Source organism: Calliphora vicina, chromosome 3 (genome assembly GCF_958450345.1).
Source record: "Calliphora vicina chromosome 3, idCalVici1.1, whole genome shotgun sequence".
NCBI classification, from domain to species: Eukaryota; Metazoa; Arthropoda; class Insecta; order Diptera; family Calliphoridae; genus Calliphora; species Calliphora vicina.
This window is the reverse complement of record NC_088782.1, coordinates 64,880,939-64,908,328: the sequence shown is the minus strand read 5'-3', so window position 1 is coordinate 64,908,328 and position 27,390 is coordinate 64,880,939. Positions and strand designations below refer to the sequence as shown.

Genomic DNA, 27,390 nt, shown 5'->3' with positions numbered 1-27,390 from the left:
GGCCATATTTTACAGAATTAACATTTCAATTTAAATCTTTTTTTTTTTGCGATTTATATTATGAAGAAGAAAAAACTTGTTTTTGTTTCATTAATTAAACCGATATAACAAATACAAAAAATAAATCAACGCTACATAAACTTAAAGGGGAAACTAAAAAAAATGAAAATTTTCATAAAGAGTAAAAGAAATAAAAAAAAAATCCAATGCTAAAAACTAGTAATAGAATCTAGAAAAAAAGTTAAAAATAAAAATAAAAAACGAAGAAAGAAAAAAATATTGCCATTTTATATAAAAATAAAAAAACATTGTAGTTTTTATATATATTTTTGTTTGTTTATGAATTAAGATTATTTTTTAAAAAAAATACGAAACTTTACATATAAATATTTGTTTTTTTTTCTCTTGTTTGTTGTTTCTAGTGGAAGCAGTATGTTAAATAATTGTATAACTAAAACAAAAAAAAAAAGATTATAATAATATAAATGAAAAAAGAAAAAATATCTAACAAAATATTGTTGTTAATCAATTTGATAATAAAGAAGAGCGTTGATTTTCTTTTTTTTTAAATAATAATAATTAATGACAAGAACCAATAAAAGAAACGGTAAGAAAGGAAAATTTTAGTTAAAAGTAAATCAATTAAAAATATAAATAACAGAGAAAGAAGTATGAGTAGTTTAGAATAGTTACAGTAATAATTATAATATTCAGTTAAAATAGAAGAGGATGACAAAAGTAGTAAAAAGTTGTTGAAGTAGGAGCAGGAGGAGGAGTAGTAGTACATGAGTAGGAAGTAGAATTGAAGAAAATTACAATTTTTACACTATGTAGGTTGTAGGTTGTTGTTTGTTGGGGGATTTTCCTTAAAATAATGCATCACTTAAGATATGCCTTAAATAACATTTGGCTTCGACACGTTTCACGTTCTTGTTCCATAAAGAAGAGCATATCACGCAAATTAACACGTTTAATACGCGGCCTCAAGGGCGCTGGTGCGGCTGATGGTCCTAACACATTATTTGTACCAGAACCCTAAAAATTTTCACACGCATTAGAATATTTTTCAACTCGATGTTATATAGAAGATTTATTGTAAATAAACCCTAGTGTTTGTTAATTAGTACTTACCGCACCACTACTAGCACCTTCACTATCCAATTTTAACTTTTTACGTGGACCAATAGCTTGTAAAGCTGTCATATTGGCATCACGTTGTCTTAGTTCCTCCATTTCAGCACGTTGCATTTCTTTTGCCTGCAAATAGGAAATAAATTTTTTTATATTTTATTACAATATATTTTTTTACAACAACTCAAGATGGTCACATAACCCACTATCCCTCATTATAACAATGAATAATTATGTTCTAACCTAAAGTTAACTGACAGTTTTCATACAAAAATACGGTGTTTGTTCGTGTAATATAAGAAAAGCTTGGCTACTCAACAGAGAGAGATTGAAAAGATCACAGCTTTAGGGCCTGATTCAGAAACACGAAACGAAAATAATTTTTGTATGAAAATCACTCAGTTTTTGAGTATTTTTCATACAAAAATTTGAAATTGAGGACCTGTTTCTGAATCAGGTCCTCAGATAAATCGTAATGAAAATAAAATATATTTTAATTTGGTAGGGGTTCCCGTCTGCGTTTTAAGTTGTCAAAACTTCATATAAAAAACAACAGGATACTGGTCCGTAAGGTTGGGTTTCTACTCTTAAACGGCAGTCCTCAAATCATTTGGTGGTATATGGAATCTTCTTATGTATTTTTCGGGTATTTTAAAGAGATTCAAAACAGAATTTCCACTAAAGTCTATTTAGGATACCCTTTACTGAGTGGCTTTCAATCGATGCTCGTATCTTTTTATTTATAATACACTGACGTCATTGAATCGAATTCCACTAATGATATCAAACCCCGGCAGGAGAAGTTAGTAGCTTCCATATAAATATTACGAAATGCAGCTATAAGACAAGTCCCTGTAAATCCAATGCAATTATCTTTACATCATTAAAATTCAATGCATTTTAATATCCAACAGCAAGACAGCTATATTCGGCGTGCTGAATCTTAAATACACTTCACCAAAGAATACTTTAAGGTAAAGATTGAAACAAATTTTGGTTGAAAACTGTTGTTGTTTTTGGTTCTGGCCTATAGTAACGACTTAGTAAATCCAGACATAACTATTTTTATACCCTTCACCATGAGTGGCAAGGGTATATATAAGTTTGTCATTCCGTTTTTAATTTTCACATTTTTCATTTGCGACCCCATAAAGTATATATATTCTGGATCGTTATAGATAGCGGAATCGATATAGCCATGTCCGTCTGTGTGTTGAAATCAACTTTCCGAAGCCCCCAAATAACTTACATACACGATTCATACATCAATTCTCCGAAATTCTTCGCTATTTAAAATCGAAAAATCGGTCCACAAATGGCTGAGATATGAGGAAAAAACTAGGACAACCTCGATTTTTGACCTACACATCTGCTCAAAATAATAGATACACCTAATTGGAAAAAATTTAAATGGCGGTAACATTGAAAATTTCCTCGCAAGCGTTAAGAATACATCATATTATTAAAATTTCTATCTGGCAATGTCATGTCAGTCAAAAATCTGGCAACTATTTGCTTTCATGTTGATTTTTAAAAACGAATTTATTTGAATTACAAAAAATTATTTGCTCATAAAAATAGATACACATCAGTAATTTGTAATTTGTTTATATACAATTTTTTTTTTGTGCAATTTTTTGTTCCTATTTACGTGAAACAGTAAGTATAATTTAAATTTTAGCAACAATTTTATAAAAAATAGGACTCTTTTGAAGAAAATGGGACGAAATCATCATTGTACCGAAGATGAGAAAAAAATTGTTCAAACGATGAGAAATCAAGGAAAATCATTACGGGAAATAGCAAAGAGTATAGGAAGATCTTTACATTTTGTCCAAAATGCTTTATCTAAAAAACAAAAAAGAGAAACTCGCGGTAGACCAAAGAAAACCAGTCCAGAAACAGATAGGCGGATCGTCCTTATGGTTAAAAAAGACCCTTTCATATCATCGAAAGCTATTTCTGCGGAGCTATGTAACGAAATCAGTCCACAAACAGTTCGTCGTCGTCTTTTACAAGCTAAATTGCCGGGAAGAATTGCCAGAAAAGTGCCACTAATGCGTCAAAAAAATATCAAGACAAGATTAGAATTTGCTAAAGAGCACTTACAATGGTCCGGGTGTGAAGGCGAAAAAAAATGGAGAAATATTTTATGGAGCGACGAAACAAAAATAAATTTGTTTGGAAACGACTGCCAAAGAAATGTACGCCGACCAAAAGGAAAAGAATTCCACGTTAAATTTACAAAAAAGACGGTAAAACATGGCGGGGGAAACATAATGGTTTGGGGTTGCTTTTCATGGAATGGTGTTGGTCCGATATTCCGAATAGAAGATACCATGAATGCTAGTGGGTATAGAGACATATTGGAAAACGTAATGCTTCCATATGCATCGGAAAATATGCCATTAATATGGACATTCCAGCAGGACAACGACCCAAAACATAGTTCAAGATTAGTTAAAAACTGGTTCTTGGAGAATAACGTACCTGTTTTAAGCTGGCCCAGCCAATCCCCTGATTTAAACCCAATAGAAAACTTGTGGAGTGAATTAAAGATAAGGCTTTCGAAGGAAGTTTTCAAAAATAAAGACGATTTATGGGAGAAAACGCAAAAAATATGGTACGAGATTCCATTGGAGAAGTGTCAGAACTTGATATCCAGTATGCCCAGAAGAGTGGAGAAAGTTTTACAAAACAAAGGTGGATATACTGGATACTAGCTTTACTTTAATAATAAACTAATTTTTTTAAGATAAAATTTATTAGCTTTTGTTTAATAAGAATTTTTAAAAATGTATCTATTATTATGAGCACCAAATTTTTCGAAATTTAAGAAATTTAATTTACTTTATAATATTTATTATTAATTATGAAATATTTTGTTTTTGTTTTTTACTCTCCTTTTAACTATAAATAAAAATCGACTGAATTTTTTTTATAATTTTACAATATACCATTATTTTTTTTCGTTTTTAAAAAATAAATTTTGGTGTATCTATTATTTTGAGCAGATGTGTATATCTGGATTACTAAGTCATTAATATAGACAATATGGATATCTAATGATAGATATTTCAAAGACCTTTGCAACGACGTATATAAGATCATAGTAAGTTGGACATACAATGGGTCAAAATCGGAACAAAATATTTTTTAACCCGATTTTTTTTTTCATCAAAAAAATTTTTTTTGTCATAAATTCTTTTTCCAAAAAAATTAATTAAAGAAATTTAATAAAAAAAATTTTGAAACATAAGATCTGCCATTACACAATTATGAACTGGTTAGTGCAGTTTCCTCAACTGCTATCGTGAACCTGACACTTTAAACCGTTACCCTGCCTGCCTCCAGAGCCCTCACGAATGCTGTACATTTATTCAATTGGTCCATTTATCCCATTAGGTCCACTGACATGCCCTACGGTTAAAACTGACTGAACTGGCACAATTTATCCAGCCAATAAGCCAGGCACAAATAATAATTTGTTTTAATATCTTTCAGGAAAGAACTCTCTGGAAACAACAATGGAACTGATAGATCATTAGTAATTGTTAAAAAATAATGTTTTTGTTTATTTTGTTGAACGTAGTTCTTTGGTTCCACAGATATAATTTGAACACCTTTTTATCTCATTGTATATCTTTGGCGTTAAAAAACCCTGCTATAGTATATTTACAAGGTATGGTGCAAGGTTTTTAGTATTTTTTATATTTATTCATATATTTTGCTGTAATGATTTTGCAAACTGTACTCTAGCAAGTAAGGGTTAATTCGAAGAGAGTCATCCGCTATTGTAAATTTACAATATATGTATTCTTCCGCTATTATATAAAATATTCAGCCCACTAACGTTTTTAAAAACATCTCAAGAAAAAACTGAATAACAACATAAACAAGTACTCACCCTCGCTTTCATTTTTAACTGTTCGGGATCTTCGATTTTCGAGCGTGACTTTGCCGCACGCAATAACATTTCTCGTTCCATTTCTTCATGACGTTTTTGTTCAGCCTTGTCAAGTTCTTCCAGAAATTTTATTTGTCCGCGCACATCTTTTGTAACTTCGTAGCGAGGATCCAACTGCAACATAACAAAAAAAATCAAACATCCTATCAACACACAAAACAATTTCATATACACACCTTTATAACATCTATGCGATGTTCCGCTATCACTGCCAATTTTTCAACAATATTTTTTAAACGCTCTTGGCATGCGTGAGAGATTAGCACAGCTACATCTTGTGATGGTTCCTCTAAGCCACGTTCCATTACCATCGCACGTATGCGTGCCTGCAGCGAGGGTAAGTGCAGAAAGACCTCGTCTTTGCATGAACGTATTTGGGTGCCAATGTTTTCCGTACAACCGAGAATACGTTGGGTTTCTTCGGCCAAATTAACGCCACCCATGGCGGCAACATCGTTGATGTCATCGTCACCATACGATGACATTGATATGGAAGGTTGTTGGAAAAACGAAGCCGCACTCGTGGCCGACGTCGAAGTAGTGAGTTTCTGATCATCTCGCTCTTTATCAGCCAGTTCTCTTTTCTTTTTCGCTGCCGCTTTACTAGCAGAAGAGGCAGATGATTTGGCAGGAGCTCTGTTAGCCGTTATAGGTGTATGTAGTGTCGTTATAGACGAGTGTGGCAATGTCGTTATACCTGACGACATGATGGTGGAGGAGTTTGTTGTTATTATTGATGGGGTTGTTTTGATTTCGTTTTTAATTTCGGAAGCCTTCATTGATTCCAGCAATGCGGTATTTGTGCTAATTAAAGAGTTGGCTGAGTTGATTAATTGCTGTTGCTGCTGCTGTTGGTGGGCCAGCACGGCTGGTGGTAATTGCACGGTGGGTAATGATGGCACCGGTAAACTTGTCCCGCTACCCATTGAATTGCTAGCGACAGAATTGATCGTCGAAATAATGGATGCCGATGAAGATAGATTTGATGACGCCATCTGCCCACTATTCGAAATGGCAGCCAACGAGGGAGGTTGTGATGATATGAGGGCGGGTGAGGGCGATGAGGATATCGCTTTAATTTGAGTTTGGCCCACTTTAACATGCGTTATACCAGGACTAGCTGTAGTTGTCGTTGTGTTTTTACCCTTTGCCGTACGTATTTGAACAGTGGCAGGACGATTAAGTTGTGTTGCAGTTGGAGCTCGTATTTGAACAATATTCTAGAGAAAATTAAAAAAAATTAGAACATTAGATTGATAGAGGAGAGAATGGCAAATTTTAGTTACCGCATGTGTTGGTGCTGTTTGCAGATGTGGCGGTGCATTTGTATGTTGCGGCACTGGTCCCCTGATTTGAGTATTTAACAGACGTGGCCCATTCGCAGGTCCCTGTATGCGTATACCGCTCATTGGCTGTTTTGTTATCGTGGTATGTCCGATTGGTCTTGTAGCCGAGGCAGGTGATATCATACGCACTTGAGTCTGTCCAATGGTTGTGGTTTGATTTTGACTAATGGGACGGATATGTGCTTGAATTTTCTGAAAATTTATTTTATTTAAGGTTTGTAAAGCAAAATTTGTCTATAAACATTTGATTAAATAAAAATGTAATTATGATTGAAGTGATTCGAGTCTTGGCTTACCGGTAACTGTTGCTGTATGGTGATACCACCCACCACATGTTGTGGCGGTGGTTTAATTCCTTCGATTACCAATTCCTTAGAGAACAGAGCTTGCCGCAGCAATGGTAAACTTTTCTGTAATTAAAAACGGATTTTAGCAAATAAAATATTGTATGACAAACAAAACTTCTTCCACATTATCACTATTTTACTTTTTTCGAGCTAAATTAGTTAAAGTATTGTAAATCGTTGTTGTACAAACCTTTAAAAATCCTATTAGACATGGTTGTGGACTGGCATTCAATAATCTTTCCAAACGATCACAAAACTCCTCGGGCTCAACATTTGCATTCACCAGTTCCTGTATTAAATTTCGAACATTCTTCTCAACCGGTTTCGGTTCACGTGTCGACAGATCTATCAAATTTGCCAAAAACTTACGACATTTCTCTTTGGTATTACCCTGAGCGGTAGCACTTTGAGGCGTTGTTGTGGTGGTTGTCATCGTGGTTGTACCGCTAATATTGTTCGTACTATTGGCATTATTATGCAAAGTATTGTTGTTGGTGTTCGTTTGATGATGCTGTTGCTGTTGGTTCTGTTGCATTTGATTTGTTTGTTGGGCTGGTATTGTCTGTATCTGTGTTATTTGGGGTTGTGATTGTAGATGTTGAGTCTGCTGATGGAATTGCTGCTGCTGGTGGTGTTGCTGCTGCTGTTGCTGATGATGTTGCTGCATAGAGGCAACAGCATTCGTTGTTGTATGATGTGGCTGCATTGATATGTTCGATTGCGACGTATACACATGTGTCGGCTGAGAATTGGAAGTAGCCACCGAATTGACCACTATATTATTGGCGGTTGAGGTATTTGATATAGACTATGGAAATATTATATAAACAACACAAATTATTAATAAAACAAATAATTCAAATTCAATATACAAGTGTGATAATAAAAAAAATTGTAAGCACAAGTAAAACAACTTAATACACCAAAAAAAATAATGATTTTTGAATAATTTTAAATGCAAAACAAAAAAATATGTATGTATATTACAATAAAATCAATGTTTATATGATTACCAACAAAAAAAAAATATAAGAAAAATGGATTTTCATTAGAAAAAAAATTTCAAAGTAAGAATTCGTTAAAAATAAAAAACAAAATTACATATTTACATTAATGAAGCAACCAACATTCAGTACTACAGGCAAATTATAAAAAAATACATATTTTTTAAATAGATTTTTATAGAAAGCTATAAAATTTAAAATGTGCAAAATTTTGTGCTAAACAACAGTTTGATTTAAATATTTTGCATTTTCAAAATATATAAATCTTATTTTTTCAAAAAGAAACAGTTAAAACAAAATGTAATTAATAAATAAATAGACCAAACAAATTAATTTTACTTAAGTAATTTTGAAAACAATTATACTATTTTACTAAGTTGATCATTAAATTGTAGAACTTATTATAGAATTTTATAAATTTTGTTAATTTACACAAAATCAATTACAAAATTGTTAACTATTAGTTCTACTGACAATTAGTATATACTTTCGAACAATAACAACATACATAACACGTATGGTTGTTGTGTGTGTGCGAAAGTTTAGATATTTCCACCCTCATCTTAAAAACGTTTAATATTTTATGGTTTACTTATATTATATTCGAACTTATAGTTTTAATCCTAAACTAGGAATTTTTGAAAATATTAACAGATTTTATCATTTGTAGATTGACAATATTTATTTTTTTACATGTTCGAAAATTCAAATTAGCTGGAATAATCCATTCTATCCCAAATTATGAAAAATTAACAGATTTTATCATTTGCAGTTTGATAATATTAACTTTGTTACATGTTCGAATACTCTTATTAGCCGAAATAATTATTTTCTTCCCAAATTATAAAAAATGTTTATTATTTTGTAGATCAAACGCTTTTCACACTTTCGAACATATCATTTTCATTAGAAAATAACAGTTTTTTTAAATATTAATATTTTTATCTTTAGAAAATTCACAATATAAACTTTTTTAATTGTTCGAAAAATCGAACTTGATTTCGAAATTTTAAAATTAAGTAAATTTGTGTACTTCTTACACAAATTATGAAAAATTAAATGCTTTGAGGATATTACCTAAAGAAAATATTTAATATTTTATGGTTTGAAAACATTTCAAGTTTTCGAACAGTTTTCATTAGAAATTGAGCATTTTTGAACAAAATAATAATTTTTATTATTAGTTTTAAACAAAATTTAACTTTTTTATATGTTCGAAAATTCGAACTTGATTTCGAAATTTTAAAATTAAGCAAATTTGTGTACTTCTTTCACAAATAATGAAAAATTAAATGCTTTGAGGATATAACATTAAGAAAATGTTTGAAATGTTTAATATTTTATGTTTTGAAAACTTTTCACACTTTTGAAAACTGTATTCATTAGAAATTAAGCATTTTTGAACATATTAATAATTTTTATCATAAGTCCGAATATGTCCGAAAATTCGAAAATAATTTCGAACTTGAAAAATTAAGCGGAATTATGAAAAATAAAATTTCCTCTCAAAAAGTATTGAAATTTCCTCTCGAAAAGCATTCGAACATTCGATGGAAACTATGTATTTTTAAAAATATTTTGTTCTAAAATCCAAACATTATTTCAAAAATATAAAATTAAAACAAAAAAATGTTATTTCTTTATCAAATTATGAAAAAAAATAAAATGTCATATGAATATAGTCCCAAAAATATTTACTAATTTTTAATTGAACTTCAATTAATTCATTAGTAAAAAGAAAATATTAATAGGTCTGTCACACATTTTGTTCGGATGATTTTAATTTAACAGCGTTTTGTATATTGAAACAAAAGTGAAGTTTTTGATACAGAAATTGATTAAAAATTTTAGAAAAACAAATACATATGTAATTACAAAGAAATATCAATTCCACTTTGAGAACTGAAAGTGGTTCCATTCCGACAGAAATTTTCGTTTTACTTTTTCTGAGGAAGCGAAATACGAAATTAATTTCACTTTTTCAAAATTTCTAATTTTCGAAATTTAAAATTATTCCATGTTATTTCTTTTAAAATGTCTTGAGTATACTCACTCAAAAAAATTGAAAATATGTAATATTTTATGAATTTAAAGCTTTTTCAACACATTCGAACATACAGTTTTCAGTAGAAAATAAGAATTTGTGAATATATGAATTTTTTATCAATAACACGTTAAAAATATCAACTTTTTCAAACATTCGAAAATTCGAACATAATTTCGAAATTGGAAAATTAAGCTAAACTATCAATAACATTGAATATATTTAATATTTTATGCATTTAAAGCTTTTACACATTTTCGAACATACAGTTTTGAATTGAAACTAGTAATTTGTAAAAATATGAATAATTTGTGTTATTAGTAAACTAAAAATATTAATAATATTTTAAATGTTCGAAAACTTAACTCAATTACGAAAGTTTTAAATGCTTAGTTTGTATTTATTGATAGTTAACTCTAAAATATCTGGTTGATTATGTATTTATAGTGCATGCATAATTTGGAATTTTTAAAATTTGTAAAAAAAATTAAATTAATATTTTTCTATAAAAACATTATATATATTTAATTGGATAGTTTATTTATAGGACATGCTAAATTCGAACTTATACAATTATTTTGCTTCAGAAATATATTTCGTTTTTAAAAATATTTAAATACTTGTTTTAATTTGTTAACTGATTCTGTTAATTATTTTATATTTAATGTAGGCTTCAATAAAATTATGGGTCAATCGTTATGAGCTTCGAAAGCTAATTATAAGTTAGATTTTCAAACGTTAAATATTAGTACTCGCAAGTATATAGACAAATATCTACTTTATCTTGATTAAATCATATAATTTATTAATAAATTAACAAAATTCTACAATAATGATCATTTAAGACGAAAGTATAATTGTTTTCAAATATAAGAAATCTAACAATATTTTTCTCAAACAAAAATAAACTAAAAAAAACTAGAAATTAAATTTAGTTTTTAATTAATCAATATTCCACTAAAAAGCACAACAATTAAAAAAACTTTTACATCATCTCTTAACAAAAATATTCTTTTTTTGTTTCTCCCGATTTGCATTCACTCACACGTAATAATAAGATTTTAAAAACTAAATTAAGAGAGCGTAAACTGAAATATTGGAAAAATGCAATATTTTCGGCAAAAAATTCACGCAAAAAGAAATAAGAAGAAAACTAAATCAAAGGCAACATATTTTGTTCAGAAGAATTACTAAATGTATGTTTATATTTATGGTATATAAAAGGAAAGAAAACAAAGAATCAATCAATCAATTTAATTCATACAAATTTCAGAATTATACTCGTTCGTATTATAGAAACAAAAATCAAAATATGTACTCAAAATAAGTTTAAAGTAACGTAACGAAACAAATCAACCAACGTTCTTTCTAAAGAACGAAGCGAGTATTATTTAATGGAGAAGAGACAAGAAGTAAAAAACAAAGTATATAAAGGATGTAGAGAGAAGAAAGTTAGAGGAGAATCGAGTGACAATTACATTTTGTTTAATCTGTTTCAATGTAGTTGTTGCCTGTTGCTGATGTTGTTTTTTTACTTGTTGTTGCGGTTGCTGTTGTTGCGTTTGCTGTTGTTGCGATTGGTGGTGGTGGTGATGGGTGGTTGTGGTGGTAGTGGAGGTGGAAGTGGATGATCTTACAATCGTTTTACGTAGTGCTAAAGGTGGCCCTGTGAATCTACTTACAGCAGCTGGAACAGTTTGCAAGCGTATTTGTGGTGGGTTTGTGGAATTAGTGCCAATTGTTTGTGTCACCGGACCCGACGTAGCCGTCCCTACGCGCAATAATTGAAATCCATTTTCAGTTTTCAAAATGAGTGCAGGCGTCTGTCCCGGGGTTAGTGTACTTAATGTTATCTACGAATAAACCAAAAACGAAAAAAAAAATAGAACAAAATCAAAGGAAGGAAATTTTTTGGGAAATGTATCATCGTACACATACACGCACACACAGGATGTGGAGAGAAATATTAATAGAATTTTTTAAAGATATAAATTAAATGAATATTAATTGTAAATATTATTAGGTTTTAGTTAAATGGATGGGTTAACATTAGAGATTATATAACCACCATCATTCAATCATTCCCTCCAAAGGTGTTAACGCAAAGTAAAGGTATTTTTTGTTACCAATACTTTCCTTTATGTTTAGTTTAGTATCATTATTTCATAAATAATAATTAAGAAAAATTATAAAAACTTACCGCTGGACTTTGGGGTCTAGTTCCCACCATATGTGGTCCGCCAATAACCATTCTTCCCACTGTATTTCCTTGGACATTCTTTGGTTGTTGTTGGGCAGTTGGAGGACGCATGCCTACTACTACACCAGCTGGTAAGATGGAATTAAGCAATGGTTGATTACCCTGTGATGAATTACATAAATTTACACTTATTAGTTTAATTTCTTTTTAAAACAATATAGGTAGGTAATTTTTTTTAATTATTATTAAATTTGATCTTAAAGTAAATTATTAAATAAGTAACATACACTACTGCATGCATTTGCTTTCGTTTTGAATCTAAAATTTCTAGGATATTCCTACATTTTCATATATTGTTGTAAATATTGACTCAAAAGTGCACACAACATTATTTAATATGGATTTTGCTAAAAAAAATGTAAAAATGTAAATGTTTAGGATTAAAGTTTACATTAATTAATAAGGATTTGGGTAGTTACATTCTTATATTTATATGGAAATAAAAATAATGACTAAAAGCGTTTTAGTTAATTTTAGCTCAATAATATTATTAGATTTGGCGACAAAAATTAAAAAATAAAAAGTGTCCAGTTGTCATAATTTTTGGATATGTATTATTAGAATTAGTTTTGTGTTCGGTTTTAACCAAAACCGCGGTTTTTCAAGGCCAAGAAAATTTAAAATTTAGAAATAAAAACAAACTTGTTCATCCAATGATTCATCCAGTTTCTCTAAAAAAAATCGATATAGAAATATTCATTCTTTTTAATGCAAAATTAGAAGAAAGAAATAGTACTATAAAGTCTCCCTTTGTGAATTAATACTAATTCAGGATAACATGTCTCTAGATTCATGTTTATTGGTTCATTGTAATGTGTATTCTAGCAAATTCGAAACTAATAGTTTTTGTTACCTCAATATTATTAAGAAAACTAATTTAATATAATAAAAAGTACCAATATTCCACACTTTAACCCCCGCCAAGTTTGAAATCAAAGTAATTTCCTGATTTTATGTTCAATATTATAGAAAATTCAAAAAGTACCATTTTGAAGAAAATGTAAATGTATTATAAAAGTACCAATTTTCCTTTATCCTCTTGAACACCCGTCAAGTTTGAATTTGAAATTCTTCGGTTTTTTTGGAAACACTAATTAGAATACACGTTAAATGTCTATAGTAAATAGCATAATCTGGGGTATAATAAGTCACTAGTACTGGTGACTGTGTTAATAGTAAGTCAGTGCAGTTTCACTATTGACATTTCTTGCAGACTAAAATAAGAAATATATATTTTTTAAAATTTTCCAAATTTATTCAAATTTTACAGGATTTTGTATAGGCCATCACTTTTGAATCATGTTGTATCCTGCGAATAATTTTGCACTGTCACTAAATTGAATATCCCCTCTATTAAGTATATTACAAAATAATATTCCGCAAAATTGTCAATCCCGAAACTTGACTTTCACTAAAAGATGCTTAAAGCTCCAAAATGCAAAAGATTCATACAACAAAAAAAATTTAACCCAAATAGACCAATAACAAGTTCATTATTAAAATTATTCCAAAATCTAGTGAATGTTCAGGGCTGTCACAGAATTCTATTCCGATCGAAAGTGGAATTATTTTAGTATTTTGCTTAGTCACAAAAGAACATTTTTGGAATAAAACCACCTTCCATGGAATTCAATTTTGTTTAATATTATTGGGTTTTCTTCAAGTTTTAATTAACATCTTTACTTTAATTTTTGATTTAATAATAAGCAAACCATTGTCAATTCAAAATTAAAAAAAAGAGATTTAATTTTTGCGAATTTACAGAATTAATTGGAATCTAACGATGGTAGAACAAAATCTAATGGAAATTGAAGCCATTCCGATACAAATGGTGACAGGTTTGTATATAACCAAAATTAGAAATCGAGTCAGTTTATCTTTTTATATTAAACTAGCTGAACCCGGTCCGCGTTGCTGGCCTTTAGAAAACATCTGTTTTATATTGCATCTCGATCTCGATTTTAATATACAGTGTAACAAGAGCTAACAAAATTGTTTATCACATACCGAAAATCATAAATCTAACTTTACAATATTACCCAAGAGGCTTTTCTGAAGATTCCGTGAAAATTTCATCAAAATCGGTCCAGCCATTTTTGAGTCCATATGGAACATACATACACACCCGGTAGCATTTACTAATGTTAGTTCGTCAAGTTTCTCCAACCCTGCCTGTTCTTATTTATTTGCAAATAAAATATCTAAATTTGTACTGCATATTTTAGGGACTCAAAAAAGACAAAAAGTTTTATCCGTAATTTTTTAATTTTTTTTTCTTTGATTTGATTTCTACACGCACTCTGATTATACAGTGTTAGTCGCTGGGCAATTCTGAAGATTCCCTGAATTAACTTGCAAGACAAGGATCTGGATTGAATTTAGAGGTCATATTATTGGGCGTAAAACCTCCATAACCGAAATGCACGTCGCGGTCATTCACAAATCTTGGGAAAATAGGACAGTCTGTAATGTGACGAGGGCCTTATGGACCAAACTGGGGGTTGTTACAGTTCACTGCTAAATTATAGCTAGAACTAGCAGATGGGACATTAACACTCCAAATTGTTGTAGGCTGCGTGAGGATCTCGATGAAAATGAAACAATTATGCACATTATCTGTCCTATGCTGCAACGACACAGGCAAAGGTATCTAGGCAGATGTTTGCACGATGGAATTGACGAAATCACTGAGAGCTTGAAGATGCATTGTGTGATTTAGTGGACATATTTTTAGTTAGCACCATTTTTTCACTGACATATGGCCTCATTTTTTAAAAAATATTCTAACAGACTTTTCTATTACTCCACAAAATAATGATTTGTCATAGGCAAATATATCACTGCAACTTGATTCATCTAATTTTGAAATTTACAAAAGATGTAGGGGGGTTATTATGTAATTCGATTCGAAAGAAAACATTTTCGAAATAGAATGTAAAAAGCTTGGGTGTGGATTTGAAAATATTATTATAGCTCGTACTGCAAAATTATTACTACAACTAAATAAATAATCATACTTTGTAGCGAAAACTACAATTTATATGCACATAAAGCAAATAATATAAAAAGCAAAAGAAAGCCTTATTTATGGCTCAAAGAAAACTAAAAAGCAAATACGTATGTATGTATAAAAAAGCATGCTTAAACTACATTTGTACTTAAATCTAAAATGAAATAAAAATATTAAAACAAGCAACAGACCAGCGGTGTTTGATAAATTTGTTCTAACACATTCTAATGCACCCATTATGCCAAAATCAAAAAGATATATAAAAAAGAAATTAAGAAATTTTGTAGTCAACAAAAAATATTTCTAAGTCAACTGAAGACAATACGCGTTTTAAAAGGAAATGCATGAAGGAATTGTAATTAAACAAAGACTTTTCTACAAATCATGAAGAAGATAAAATAAATGGAAATTTTGATAGTTCAGTTCAATTTGGAATAAAGAAAAAACAGAAGAAGTAGGAAGGCGACTTTGTCTACAGTTGTGTTTTTTTTGTTTGTTTAAGAAATACCAATTATAAAACATTCTAATATTGTGAGATTGAATAGATTTGATTTGGTTTTATAAACGATCAATAGGAGAAACTAGTTGATCGTTAGAAGACAGACTACTACTTTTGGTTAATTTGAATTTTGGACTTTTTGTTTTGAATTCGTTTCACTGAATGAAGAAGAATCGTCCCATACCTGTTGTATGGTTTTGGTCATAGTTACAATTCCGGGTGCACTTGAGACAATACCCGCCGGCAATGAGACAGCATGATTAGATTTTATAACTAATGTTTGGGTTTGTGTGGCACCTACTGATTGTTGCTGGTTTTGGGCATTTGACGGATTGCCCTGTTGCTGGCTGGCTGTTTGTAAAACCTGATGATGCTGAACTTGTACCTGTTGGGGCAATGAATGATGCTGCTGCTGACCAGCAGCGCTTGATGTTATTGTCTTGATTGTTGTCGTATTCGGCAGTTGTGACGTCGATATAATCGAGCCGCCATGTGCGCCTCCAATATTAATCGTTCCATTGGGCAATGTTTGGCTTGTAAACGTAATACGATTGCCGGGTGCAGCTTGTGTAGGTTGACTTGAATTCATTGCGTTGGAGATGTAAATGTTGCTGTCTGTTGTTGTTGTTGTTGTTGTGGATATTTGGTGATTTTTTTTTAACAATTATATTGAGTGTTCTTTTTTTTGTTTGTATCTCTTTTGGTTTAATATTATTGTTATTATTATTAATATTGATTTTTGTTTACACGATGAAGAGATAATTTATTATAAAATTATAAAACACTTTTTGCTGAGATCTTTATGCTGAACAAACGACAAAACGATCTAAAGACCGTTTTTTCTAAAGTTACCGTAAACAAATCCGTACTTTAACGCTTGTTCAGCGTTATGGGGATTAAACGTATTTGTATTATGATTATTGTTGTCTTTGCATTAATTGTTTATTATTAGACGTTTCGTTTCATGATTGTAGATTATAAATGTGGTATTTTGTTTTGCTTAATTTCACTTTTTCTATGTTTAATATTGAGTTTTAAGATTTTGGTGGTCTGTGGTTGTTTCTCGTTCTCTTAAATTCTTGTTGTTTTAGTTGTTGTTCTTGCGAATAGAACTAATTTGTTGTTCATTTAGTTGCCACTGTCGCCTTTAAATATAGAAATAAACAAAATTAGTCAATTATTTAGAAATATACTGAGTGATTAAATATTAGAAAAGAAATTTATAAGAAAAACTAGGATTATGTATATAAAAACATTGATATATTTGTTTACTATTACATTAAAATTAAATTATTTGGGTTGGAGTACAAAAATGATCACGTTTTAAGCTTTTGTTCGTGTTTGGAAGTTGTTAAAAGCCCTTTAAGACATTTTCTGACATTCTATACTTTACAAAACCTATTAATTTCACTTGTGATCTTTGACCTCTAATTTTTTTAGTGGGCAACAGATGAAGTGTATCTATAAGATTTTTACTGTATAAATCATACATCGGAATAAGGTCTTTGTCAATTTTTGTTACTGTTTTGAACTTTCCAGTATCGTAAGAATTATGACCAGATTAAAGGAAATGACGATTTTATTACTCTTTTTTGAAAATCACAATGAAAGGTTCAATTTCATTGCATTTGCGGCAGCCATTAGTGTACTGATACTTTAAATATTTTTTTCGGTTTATTTTGAAACAAAGAAAAAGCTGTAAAATTTTTATAGATTTTCCAAGAGAGAAAATCTTATACTTCAAATATGTTTTAAATGAATAACTAACACAAAAGACTGTCTTGTTAATAGTTTTTTTTTGGTTATAATTTTCGTTAGTGGTTCTTAGGATCCTGAATTTCCTAGTGGATTGAATAGTTGGCAGCAGAATTATCAATGCCAGTCTATAAAAGGAGAGTATAAAGATTCGTTATTACACACTCAATAACGATCCCAGAAATAACTGTTCGTATTCACAGATGATTCTAAGATGGATATAGACACAGTTGTCTTTACAGAGAAGACTGATACTCATATAGACTGGCCGACAAATGTAGCGTATTCTAGGCTGATACCTTGACTTCTTTGAAAGCCACTACAAAATTTCAAGGGACATATGGCGTGAGCTAGCCATGACAGGAACCAGATTGCTGCTATAGTCATAAAGGAGCAATTTAAAGATATTTGAGTGGGTCACACTTCAATAAGAGCTAGAATTAGTAAAACAAACAATATCACTGCGGAATTTTGCAAAATGTGAGAGAATCTCGTCGAGATTAATGCATTGCAACAAATCATCTGTCACTACCCAATTCTACGTAGAATTTTAGGGCTATACCGACTATTTTACGATAACCTTGGGGACATTACTGTTTAAAAACTGGGATATATCTTCTGCTCTATTAGAGAAATAAAGTGGCTTCAGGGATAGTATAAGTAAATGTGACAATGATACTCCAGAATTGTGTAGAATGTTCGAGGATGTCGGGAGAGTTAAGGCTGTGTGTGCAACTTATCATCTGTCACTACACAATGATACAAGTCCTTACGATTAAATGGTTTTTCAGGCGATTCTACGTTGGACTTGGGGACATTCATATTTATAAGCTAAGATATATATTCTGCTTCATTGGTGAAATCAAGTGACTTAATAACGGATGAGTGTAGCTTGTTTTCTACTTCATTCAATTTTGAGCTAATATTATCAAGCCGGCCACAGAATTCCATTTCGATCGAAAGTGGAATTAATTTCGTATTTCGCTTCTTCATAAAAAGTAAAAAGAAAATTTCTTTCGGAATAAACCACTATCAGTTTTCAAAGTGGAATTAATATTTCTTTGTAATTATTTGTTTTTCTAAAATTTTTAATCAATTAATATAAAATCCGCTATAAAATTAAAATCAGAACTACAGAATCATTAAATATTTTTGAAATTAGTAATTACACGGAATCTGAAAAGTCTATAACGAAATCGATCGGTATAAAAACTAAGCAATTGAAACCATTCCGAAAAAATGTGTGACACCCCTTATATTTCTTTATTCATGTTATCGTTTTTTCTCTCTGCATTTTCATAATTTTCGAGGGGAATCACAATTGAACAACCTCCTTTATTTTGGATATTACCAAAATAAATATTAAATTACAATAATAAATCAACAGTTTCCAAAATGATGAAAAAAAAACTCAAACCTTTGTTAAAAAAAACCTCGTAGAACTACAAAATGATAATTTAATAGCAAGAGTTTAAGAAATTCCTATAATTGACTCACAGGGGGGTTTTCAATATTCTAAAATTGTTAAACGTAGGGCAAATGAGGCTGGTCTTGTTTCCTAGCGCCCCGCGAACAAATCTCTTATTTATACTTGTATGCAATTGGCAATAGAACGTTTAAATGGAATACTGTCCAAATACAATTTAAGAGGCAGTGATGGGAGAAGTACACAAATAAGACAAGATTGGTGATTGCAATATTATGGTGTGGGGCTGTTTTTAAGGCAAGGTCCAATTCATATCAAAATATACTATGACTGGAATGGGATACATTTCCATTTATCCATACGCTTATGAAAATATGACCCTAGTTTAGAGATTCCAGCATGGCAATTACTATACACACAACTATAGTGTTGTAACAATCCATTTATAGATCGCAAAACACCTCAAAGGTAGATTTATCAGATGCTTTTGTAAGAGAATGGCAAAATATTTCATATGAGACGATTGAATCTTTAATATTATTTAATTTTAAACTTATTTGTGTTGAATTTTATTTGGATACCGAAATTTTAACGTATTTATGCTCGAAAGTGTGCCTTATATGGGAGCGATATGGATCGATACCTAAAAAATTTTTAAATCTAATTTATTTTTATATAAAACGAAATTGCATTGCTACCAATATAAAAAAAAGATATTTATGTGAAAAAAGTCCTTATTCGGGAGGACAATTGTGTGAGGCTAGATGAAATAATGGACAGGCTTAAACTAGTCTCCGTAGGCTTCGTCCTTGGCCGAAAAAAAAATGCATTTGCTAAATCTTATCGAAATATCTTCACAACTTAGACCTGTACTTTGGCGACAAACAGCTAGCCAGACGGAAAGATGTTGTTGAATTGAATCCGAAAGTGATTCTGAGTCCAACGGTGGGTGTTAGACTAACATTTTTAGGTGTTACAAACATTTGCACAAACGCAATGTACCCACTATGTAGGTTATAAAAAAAAATAATTGATATCCAACAAAATAAGTCAATAATACCTACAATTTAATACAACAAAGTTCAATCTTTTGAGAAAATTAAAATAAATTATAGATTTGAAATCATCAAATTACTTTTTTTCATTTAAACACATACAGATATTTATTAAAAATACACTTAGAAATCCTTTATATCCATTGAAAATTCTTGACAAAATGTTCCACAGGTAGCGAATTACTCAACGTAAATCCTTTATCTTGAACCATATGTTGTTTATTTGTTAGAACAACACATTTGAAGATCATTTGCGGAATTTCCGAAATTTTTTTCAATCTCCTTAATCATATTTTAATGACTACCATAAATTTCTAAGTTTTTAAGAAAAATATAATACTTGTGTATTTATAGTGAGATTCCAGTAAAGGTCTATGTAAAACAAAATTACCAAAAATCCTATATTTTAGGAAATTTACTAAAATTGTCCATATTTTAGACATATGCTTGCTGTGTTTATGACTACAAACATAAACACTGCAAATTTTCAACGATTACTACAAATTTGGTAACAGGATACCAAGAGTAGATGAGGATCAACTGATGTCTCGATATTTCAAGAAAATGCAGTCTTCTCTAAAATCATTCTCTTCACAATTTATAGGTATCCAGGCTTATAAAACATTGATGTTACATTATTACAATTCTTTATTAGCGCCCATTTCGTATGTTATGATTAGTATTGCTGCAATAATCAATAATTACAGAAAGACAGTTGATGAAAATTCTCAATTAGACAGATCTCACTCTATATGAACTGATCACTATATTTCCATGACCAAAACTGATCAAGATCCTACAGACGGAAACTAGTTACAATAGTCCCACTACAAACCAAAAATTCGCACTGAGAAACTATTTCGTACTCCATGGACACTTCCACACATACCTATGTAGGTACATATATAAACATTGAGATGAATAATCACACCAACAAATAAAACATGTTGTTAATGGAATACCGTTATATTGTTGACTTTACGTTGTTGTTTGTTATTATTTTCTGTCCCTGTTGTCGCTGGTTATTCATTGTAGTTGTCAATGTCACAATTATGCTGCTGCTTTTGTTCTAGTATTTGTGTTGTTGTTGTTTTGTTATACATAGTATCCCCCACTTTAATGAGAGAAGCTGTTGCTTTAATAAGATGTTCGTTAGTTAATGCTGCTGCTGTTTGAAAGTCCAATTGCAGTTTAATTATTTGCACTTTTTTATCAGTTTGATTCTTGGTTGGAGCATACCTGTTTATCGATATATAAATTTTCCAAATACAAGGCCCCTTTTTCATATTACGATCAATGTCAGAAATTAGTAGACACTTGCAGTCTCCTGCAAAATATTTGCAAAGGCTGTTGCAATTAATTGTTGACTGGCTGGTTGGCTAAATGGCTAACAATATCCTTGCCTGCCACCACAGCTGCTGCCGTCGTTGTTGTTGCCTTTATGTACTACTTTATGTTGAGGGGATAGATGTGGTCTGATATATTTTTTTTAACTGGGTTTGATAATTGTGTGTTTCTTTTGATATTAAATTTTCACTTTTTTTTTGTTGTACCACACATTTATTTACACACTTTTTATCACATTATTCATTTTTCTATTAGTTGCCTTTGAATTAGTTTTTTGTAAGCACGTAATTTATTTGCGATTTGGTTAAATTTATTGGCAATTTCTTTAGGTTTTTGTGAAAATATTTATAATCGCCTTTGAGTTACTGCTGTTATTTAGACAAATGATGGTTGACAATGGAAATTCAATGAACTCAACAACGTCACTATCATCAACGGCGAATGCAGAAGCAGCACTGGAAGAATTTAAATTTGCTGCTTTATTTTGATTTTGATGTACAAAAAATTTGGCAGAAGACGACGCCGCCATTTTCTCGAACGACATATCAAAAGAAATGTGATGATAATAATTGTAATAGATTAAAGAGTTTCTCTAAAATACAACTCTTTTTATTGGAAGTAATTCCAACGCTGCCAGATTGTTTCTGAAATGATTAGTGTTGCCAATTCAGTGCTATTTTGAAGGTAAACAACATTTATGTGCAAAATTTGCAGATTTTGCTATAATTTTGTCGTTTCGTATTGTTGTTAAAAATAAAATATTTTCCGAGCTATTTTTTAATATTACGAAGATTGTAAAGTTGCAATAATGTGTATTATTTCAATTTCTTTAAATGATGAATAGTTCAATAGTTTAGGTTATTTTCAATTATTGTCAACACTGATACAGCAAATTCATTTTTCTGTTCGACTTGTCTCATTGTCACCGTTTTCCTTCTACATCTTCATCATAAATTCTTTCACCTCCATGCAATAAAAAAGCAAATTATATAGCGCCACCTAGTTGTGTAAACAAATTCATGTGTGTACTCAAAAATGTTGCCAGATTCTAGGAATGATAAATTACACATTCCTAGGTATATATTATCAAAAATTCCATTTAAATGATGAGTAATGTTAAATGAAATTTAGATGACATTTAGTATATGAGCGATAGTCTTTATATCGTCACCTAAAATGTAAAAAAACGCAACATCATTTCAAAATTTTTTAAAGTAATGGGCATAAAATCTTTGAAGAATTAAAAGTATCTATAATATAAACTTAATTTCTAAAATTTGATCATTAAAGAAAATATCAAACAAATTTCCATATTAAAGTTTAGTTTTTTTATTATTTCTCAACTTATTCATCATTATATATCAAACATTCGATTTTGTTACGTTATTTTCCATTTTAGGTGTATGATTCTTATTTAAATAAATCCTTATTAAAATAGATTCAAATTTATACAATGCTATAAAAAATCAATTTATACACGGAAAAAACTAGTTCCTAAACAGTTTCAATTCAAATATTTATCACATATTGAACTGATTTCAATTATATCATAATCATTCATATTCATGTACTCAAAAACAAAATTTTCTGATATTTTCTACTGAAATTTGAGTTTTGAATTTGATAATATGGCATAAATCAAAATCTTCAAAATCAAATTTTTAAAATACAAGTAGTTGTCATGATCTGGATTTATGCCCATCAAACAAAACATAAAAATAAGAAATTATAAATTTATGAATTAAGACATCAAAACACTGTAAAGAACACGAATTGTCCCCGTTTCTTGTAAATTTCCGATATCCCATTTAATAAAACATCTGGCAACACATATTTTGACACTTGCTTTAGCATTACATTCGTTGACTTCGTCCAAGAAAATGTAGAAGGCCAAATTACAAACAAAACAACAACAACAACGACGAACAAAATTAGGTACAGAAACGTAACAAAATAACTAGACAAAAAGCTATAAACGAACAAACAAATTGGAATGACAAAAGGTAGACGAGGAGAAAAAAGTGGATGGAAGAAAGGCAATAATACAAAGTGGAAAAAAAGGAAAACGAGACTGGTTGAACGGGCAGACGTAGATGATAATAGAGCTTCACATACATTGCTGATGATTCGGCTGAAACAGAACACATACAATTGATTTTGCGGACAGCGAATGAAGCCGAAAAAAACATGATGGAAAAAACGACCGACGGCAAAAAGAAACCGATGGTCTCGTAAGAGCCGCATTTCAATTCAATTGAACACCACCACACTGAATTTCCTATAAATTTTTCTGTCTTTCAGACTTCCATACCATCCATTCATCAATGTGATTTTACATTGTATGTTACCAATCCCATTCCTTAATTAGAAAACACTATTTAATACTTGGCTAATACTTTTTTTCCATATGCATTATTCACCTTGTATTTTTATCCCGTTTGTTGAGAATTCGTGATTCGGTCTTATTTTTTTCTATATTATTGAAATTATCACCGCTGTTGCTTGAAACCTTAATGAGACTTCAAAGCGGGATAATGAATTTAATGAATAAATTTCACTTTACACACACTCACTTTGTGGCACTGTATAAACTTTTTTTAATTTTTTCTTCTTCATACACACAAAAAATTATTACTTCTCTCATCCGTATAATTTTTTTTCTTTTTTCACGTATTTCGCAAACACACCGTCCGTGGAGGTGTAATTTTTCAAATCAATTTTTCACACTTTTCATCATAATTTCTCATAGAAATTTTGTTAGATATTGAAAATATAATGCTTTTAGAATATTTTTCATATGATTTTCTTTAGATATTTCGTAAATTTACGTGATTTTTGTTAGAAAATTGCTTACGATTTCGATGCGACCCGCACTTTTTCATTGCAATCACACAAACCATAAACTAACACACAAACAACGAAATTTTATAGTCATAGTTGGTGTTTTTTTCTGTGACGGCGTTAAAAATTGTAATAGATTAATAATATTAAGAATTTTTCACATTTATCATAGTTGGCCAACATTACGGCGTTGAGTTGTAAAAATTATTATTAAAAAGCAGCGTTGGCCGCTTGGTATTATAACAAGGGGCCATCATTCTTGTTTTTATATTTTAATATATTGTTTGGCAATTGCCACATATTTTACAGAGAAACAGATAAATTGCATATTTGTTTTCCTCATAAACAGTACTTTTTGATACTTTAAAATTATTTCTGCATTTTAAAGACTTCATAAAAATACTACCTGAAATTTAGGTTTGTATTTAAAATTTTCCGACAACTGGCACTCAGCTGAAAAGGAAAATAAACGAAATGTGTTTTTATCTATTGCAGGTAAAGTTTTACGGTCTTGAGTGACCTTGATGTGTGTGTTAGTTTAGGACTTCTAGTATTGTTACAAATAAAAATATGTATATTTGTCAAGTCAAAAATGTGTATTTTATGCCAATTAATGCCCAACCATAATTATTTAAATTGTATAAAATATGTGAATAATATTTTTTTACCGCCGTCTCCACGTTATTCTTTCTGCAGCCGTTATTTCTTAATATAATAAATAACGTCCAACTTTATGTTTATGTTCTAGGAGTATAGAATACGTATTCATGAAACTTGATTTTTCTGGTTAATTTATCTTTTTTAAAATCATTACTTTTGTTCTGTTTGAAATTAAAATAACTATTTTAAAAGAAAGAATAATATTTGGCAGTTTATGTTGAACATAATTTCTTAAAAAAAAGTTTGAAAAATTATTTCGTAATATAGTATATGCAAATAAATGTTTCTGCTGTCCATATGTTAACATATGGTGTTGGCAATAGAATTTGACAGTTAGTATAAAATTATTTCAAAGTTAATTCATGTTACGATCTGTAAAAAACTAAAAATCTGCAAAAAACTACAATTACAGAAGATCGAAAATGCAAAACATCTGAAAAAATCGTGTAAATCCAAATGGAAAATTTTTGTATGAGAATCGTGTAATTAAAAAAAAGACCCAAATACGAAATAATTTAAAATTTTGTTTAGAAAATTCATTTATTTTAAAGTACATTAAATTATGTATGTATGTATATAAAAAATAACTAAAATCAATATGTACATTGTGTTTAAAACAATTAATAAAAAAAATATATGAAAATCATACAAAATATTATATGTCAGTTCATTAAACAAAAAACAATTACAAATATGTGTATCTCTATTATTTATAGTACATCCCAATAAGCACCAAAAAACCAAAAATTCCAGCATCTTGAAAATTTTGTTGGAATTTGACTTCAATACTAATATAATTGTTTTAAACTTAATATTTAATTTTTTTTTCAAATATTTTTCAAACAAAAAACATATGGCTTAAATTTATGTTTCCTTTTTACTGTAGAATGGTATTGATATAAGGTGTAATACAACTATAAATCAATTGCTTGACTATAATTCAAGTTTTCAATTAGACTTGCTTTCAACTTGAAATCCAGTACAAAATCAATCAATCAATTCTTCAATGACTGTCTTCCACTACTGATCGTATCTTTTTGCTAGGCGACATATCACTTTCGTCACTAGATAATATTTCATGCGTTTCTGGTTCGATAGTTGATAAATTGGAGATAACATCAGTTCGTAGAGATTTCGAAATTTGTAATTATTATAATTCGGTAACTTTTTAAAAAATGATTTCCCAATTTTCGTTCAAATTCAAGCCCTTCACTAATATTTTTTTTGTTGTCAGCAGGGACCGTAACAATTATGACATTTATAATATAAAATCACAACATAATTGTTATTTTCTGATTTTTATTTTTTTTGTCAGAAATAATTGTTATTTTTGATTTTTATTTTTTTTTGTCAGGAATATTTGTCAGACTTTGAGTTTTATTTTTTTTTGTCAGGAATATTTGTCAAACTTTGAGTTTTATTTTTTTTGTCAGGAATATTTGTCAGACTTTGATTTTTATTTTTTTTGTCAGAAATAATTGTTATTTTTTGATTTTTATTTTTTTTGTCAGATATATTTGTCAGATTTTGATTTTTATTTTTATACCCTTCACCACGAGTGGCAAGGGTATATATAAGTTTGTCATTCCGTTTATAATTTCTACATTTTTCATTTGCGACCCCACAAAGTATATATATTCTGGATCGTTATAGATAGCGAAGTCGATATCGCCATGTCCGTCTATTGAAATCAACTGTATGTTGAAATCAACTTTCCGTAGCCCCCAAATAACTTACAAACATGATTGTAAGTTTCGGGAATTCTTCCGGCTCGGTTGCCATTTAAAATCGAGAAAATCGGCCCACAAATGGCTGAGATAACGGGACAACCTCGATTTTTGGCCTATTTTTGATCTATATCTGGATAACTAAGTCATTATGACAAAAAAATTATTTTGGAAACAAAAAAATTTTTGACAAACAAATTTTTTTGGTAAAAAAATTTATGACAAAAAAAATTTGTTGTTAAAAAAAAATTTATGACAAAAAAAATTTGTTGGTAAAAAAAAAATTTAAGAACAAAAAAATTTTTTGTTAAAAAAAAAATTCGGGTTAAAAAATATTTTTCCCGATTTTGACCCATTGTAGGTCAAAGCCTTATATACATACATCGTTGCAATGGACTTTGAAATATCTATCATTAGATATCCATAATGCCTATATTAATGACTTAGTTATCCAGATATAGATCAAAAATAGGCCAAAAATCGAGGTTGTCCCGTTATCTCAGCCATTTGTGGGCCGATTTTAAATGGCAACCGAGCCGGAAGAATTCCCGATATATTGATGTATCAATCATGTTTGTAAGTTATTTGGGGGCTACGGAAAGTTGATTTCAACATACAGCCGAATAGACGGACATGGCGATATCGACTTCGCTATCTATAACGATCCAGAATATATATACTTTGTGGGGTCGCAAATGAAAAATGTAGAAATTACAAACGGAATGACAAACTTATACCCATGCCACTCACAGTGAAGGGTATAAAAATAAAAATCAAAGTCTGACAAATATATCTGACAAAAAAAATAAAAATCAAAAAATAAAAATTATTTCTGACAAAAAAAATAAAAATCAAAGTCTGACAAATATTCCTGACAAAAAAAATAAAACTCAAAGTCCGACAAATATTCCTGACAAAAAAAAATAAAAATCAAAAATAACAATTATTTCTGACAAAAAAAATAAAAATCA

The 27,390-nt window shown here is 29.9% G+C and overlaps 1 protein-coding gene across 6 annotated transcripts; it reads right to left on the bottom strand.

Moving 5' to 3' along the window:
- Positions 1–314: 314 nt before the first annotated feature.
- On the bottom strand, positions 315–24,093 carry Taf4 (TBP-associated factor 4). 6 transcript variants are annotated; one of them, XM_065502893.1, is made up of 11 exons: positions 23,612–24,093; positions 15,793–16,753; positions 12,040–12,201; positions 11,318–11,692; positions 6,982–7,599; positions 6,741–6,854; positions 6,385–6,636; positions 5,275–6,318; positions 5,039–5,212; positions 1,132–1,257; positions 315–1,035 (listed from the first exon to the last, which is right to left on the bottom strand). In XM_065502893.1, the coding sequence occupies exons 2-11, from the start codon at positions 16,195–16,197 to the stop codon at positions 880–882; spliced, it is 3,426 nt and encodes a 1,141-aa protein (XP_065358965.1). In that variant the 5' UTR covers positions 16,198–16,753; positions 23,612–24,093; the 3' UTR covers positions 315–879. The 6 variants fall into 6 exon arrangements, with proteins under 6 accessions (XP_065358965.1, XP_065358970.1, XP_065358968.1 ...); XM_065502898.1 differs by having other exon boundaries at positions 11,522–11,692; XM_065502896.1 differs by having other exon boundaries at positions 15,910–16,753.
- Positions 24,094–27,390: the final 3,297 nt, after the last annotated feature.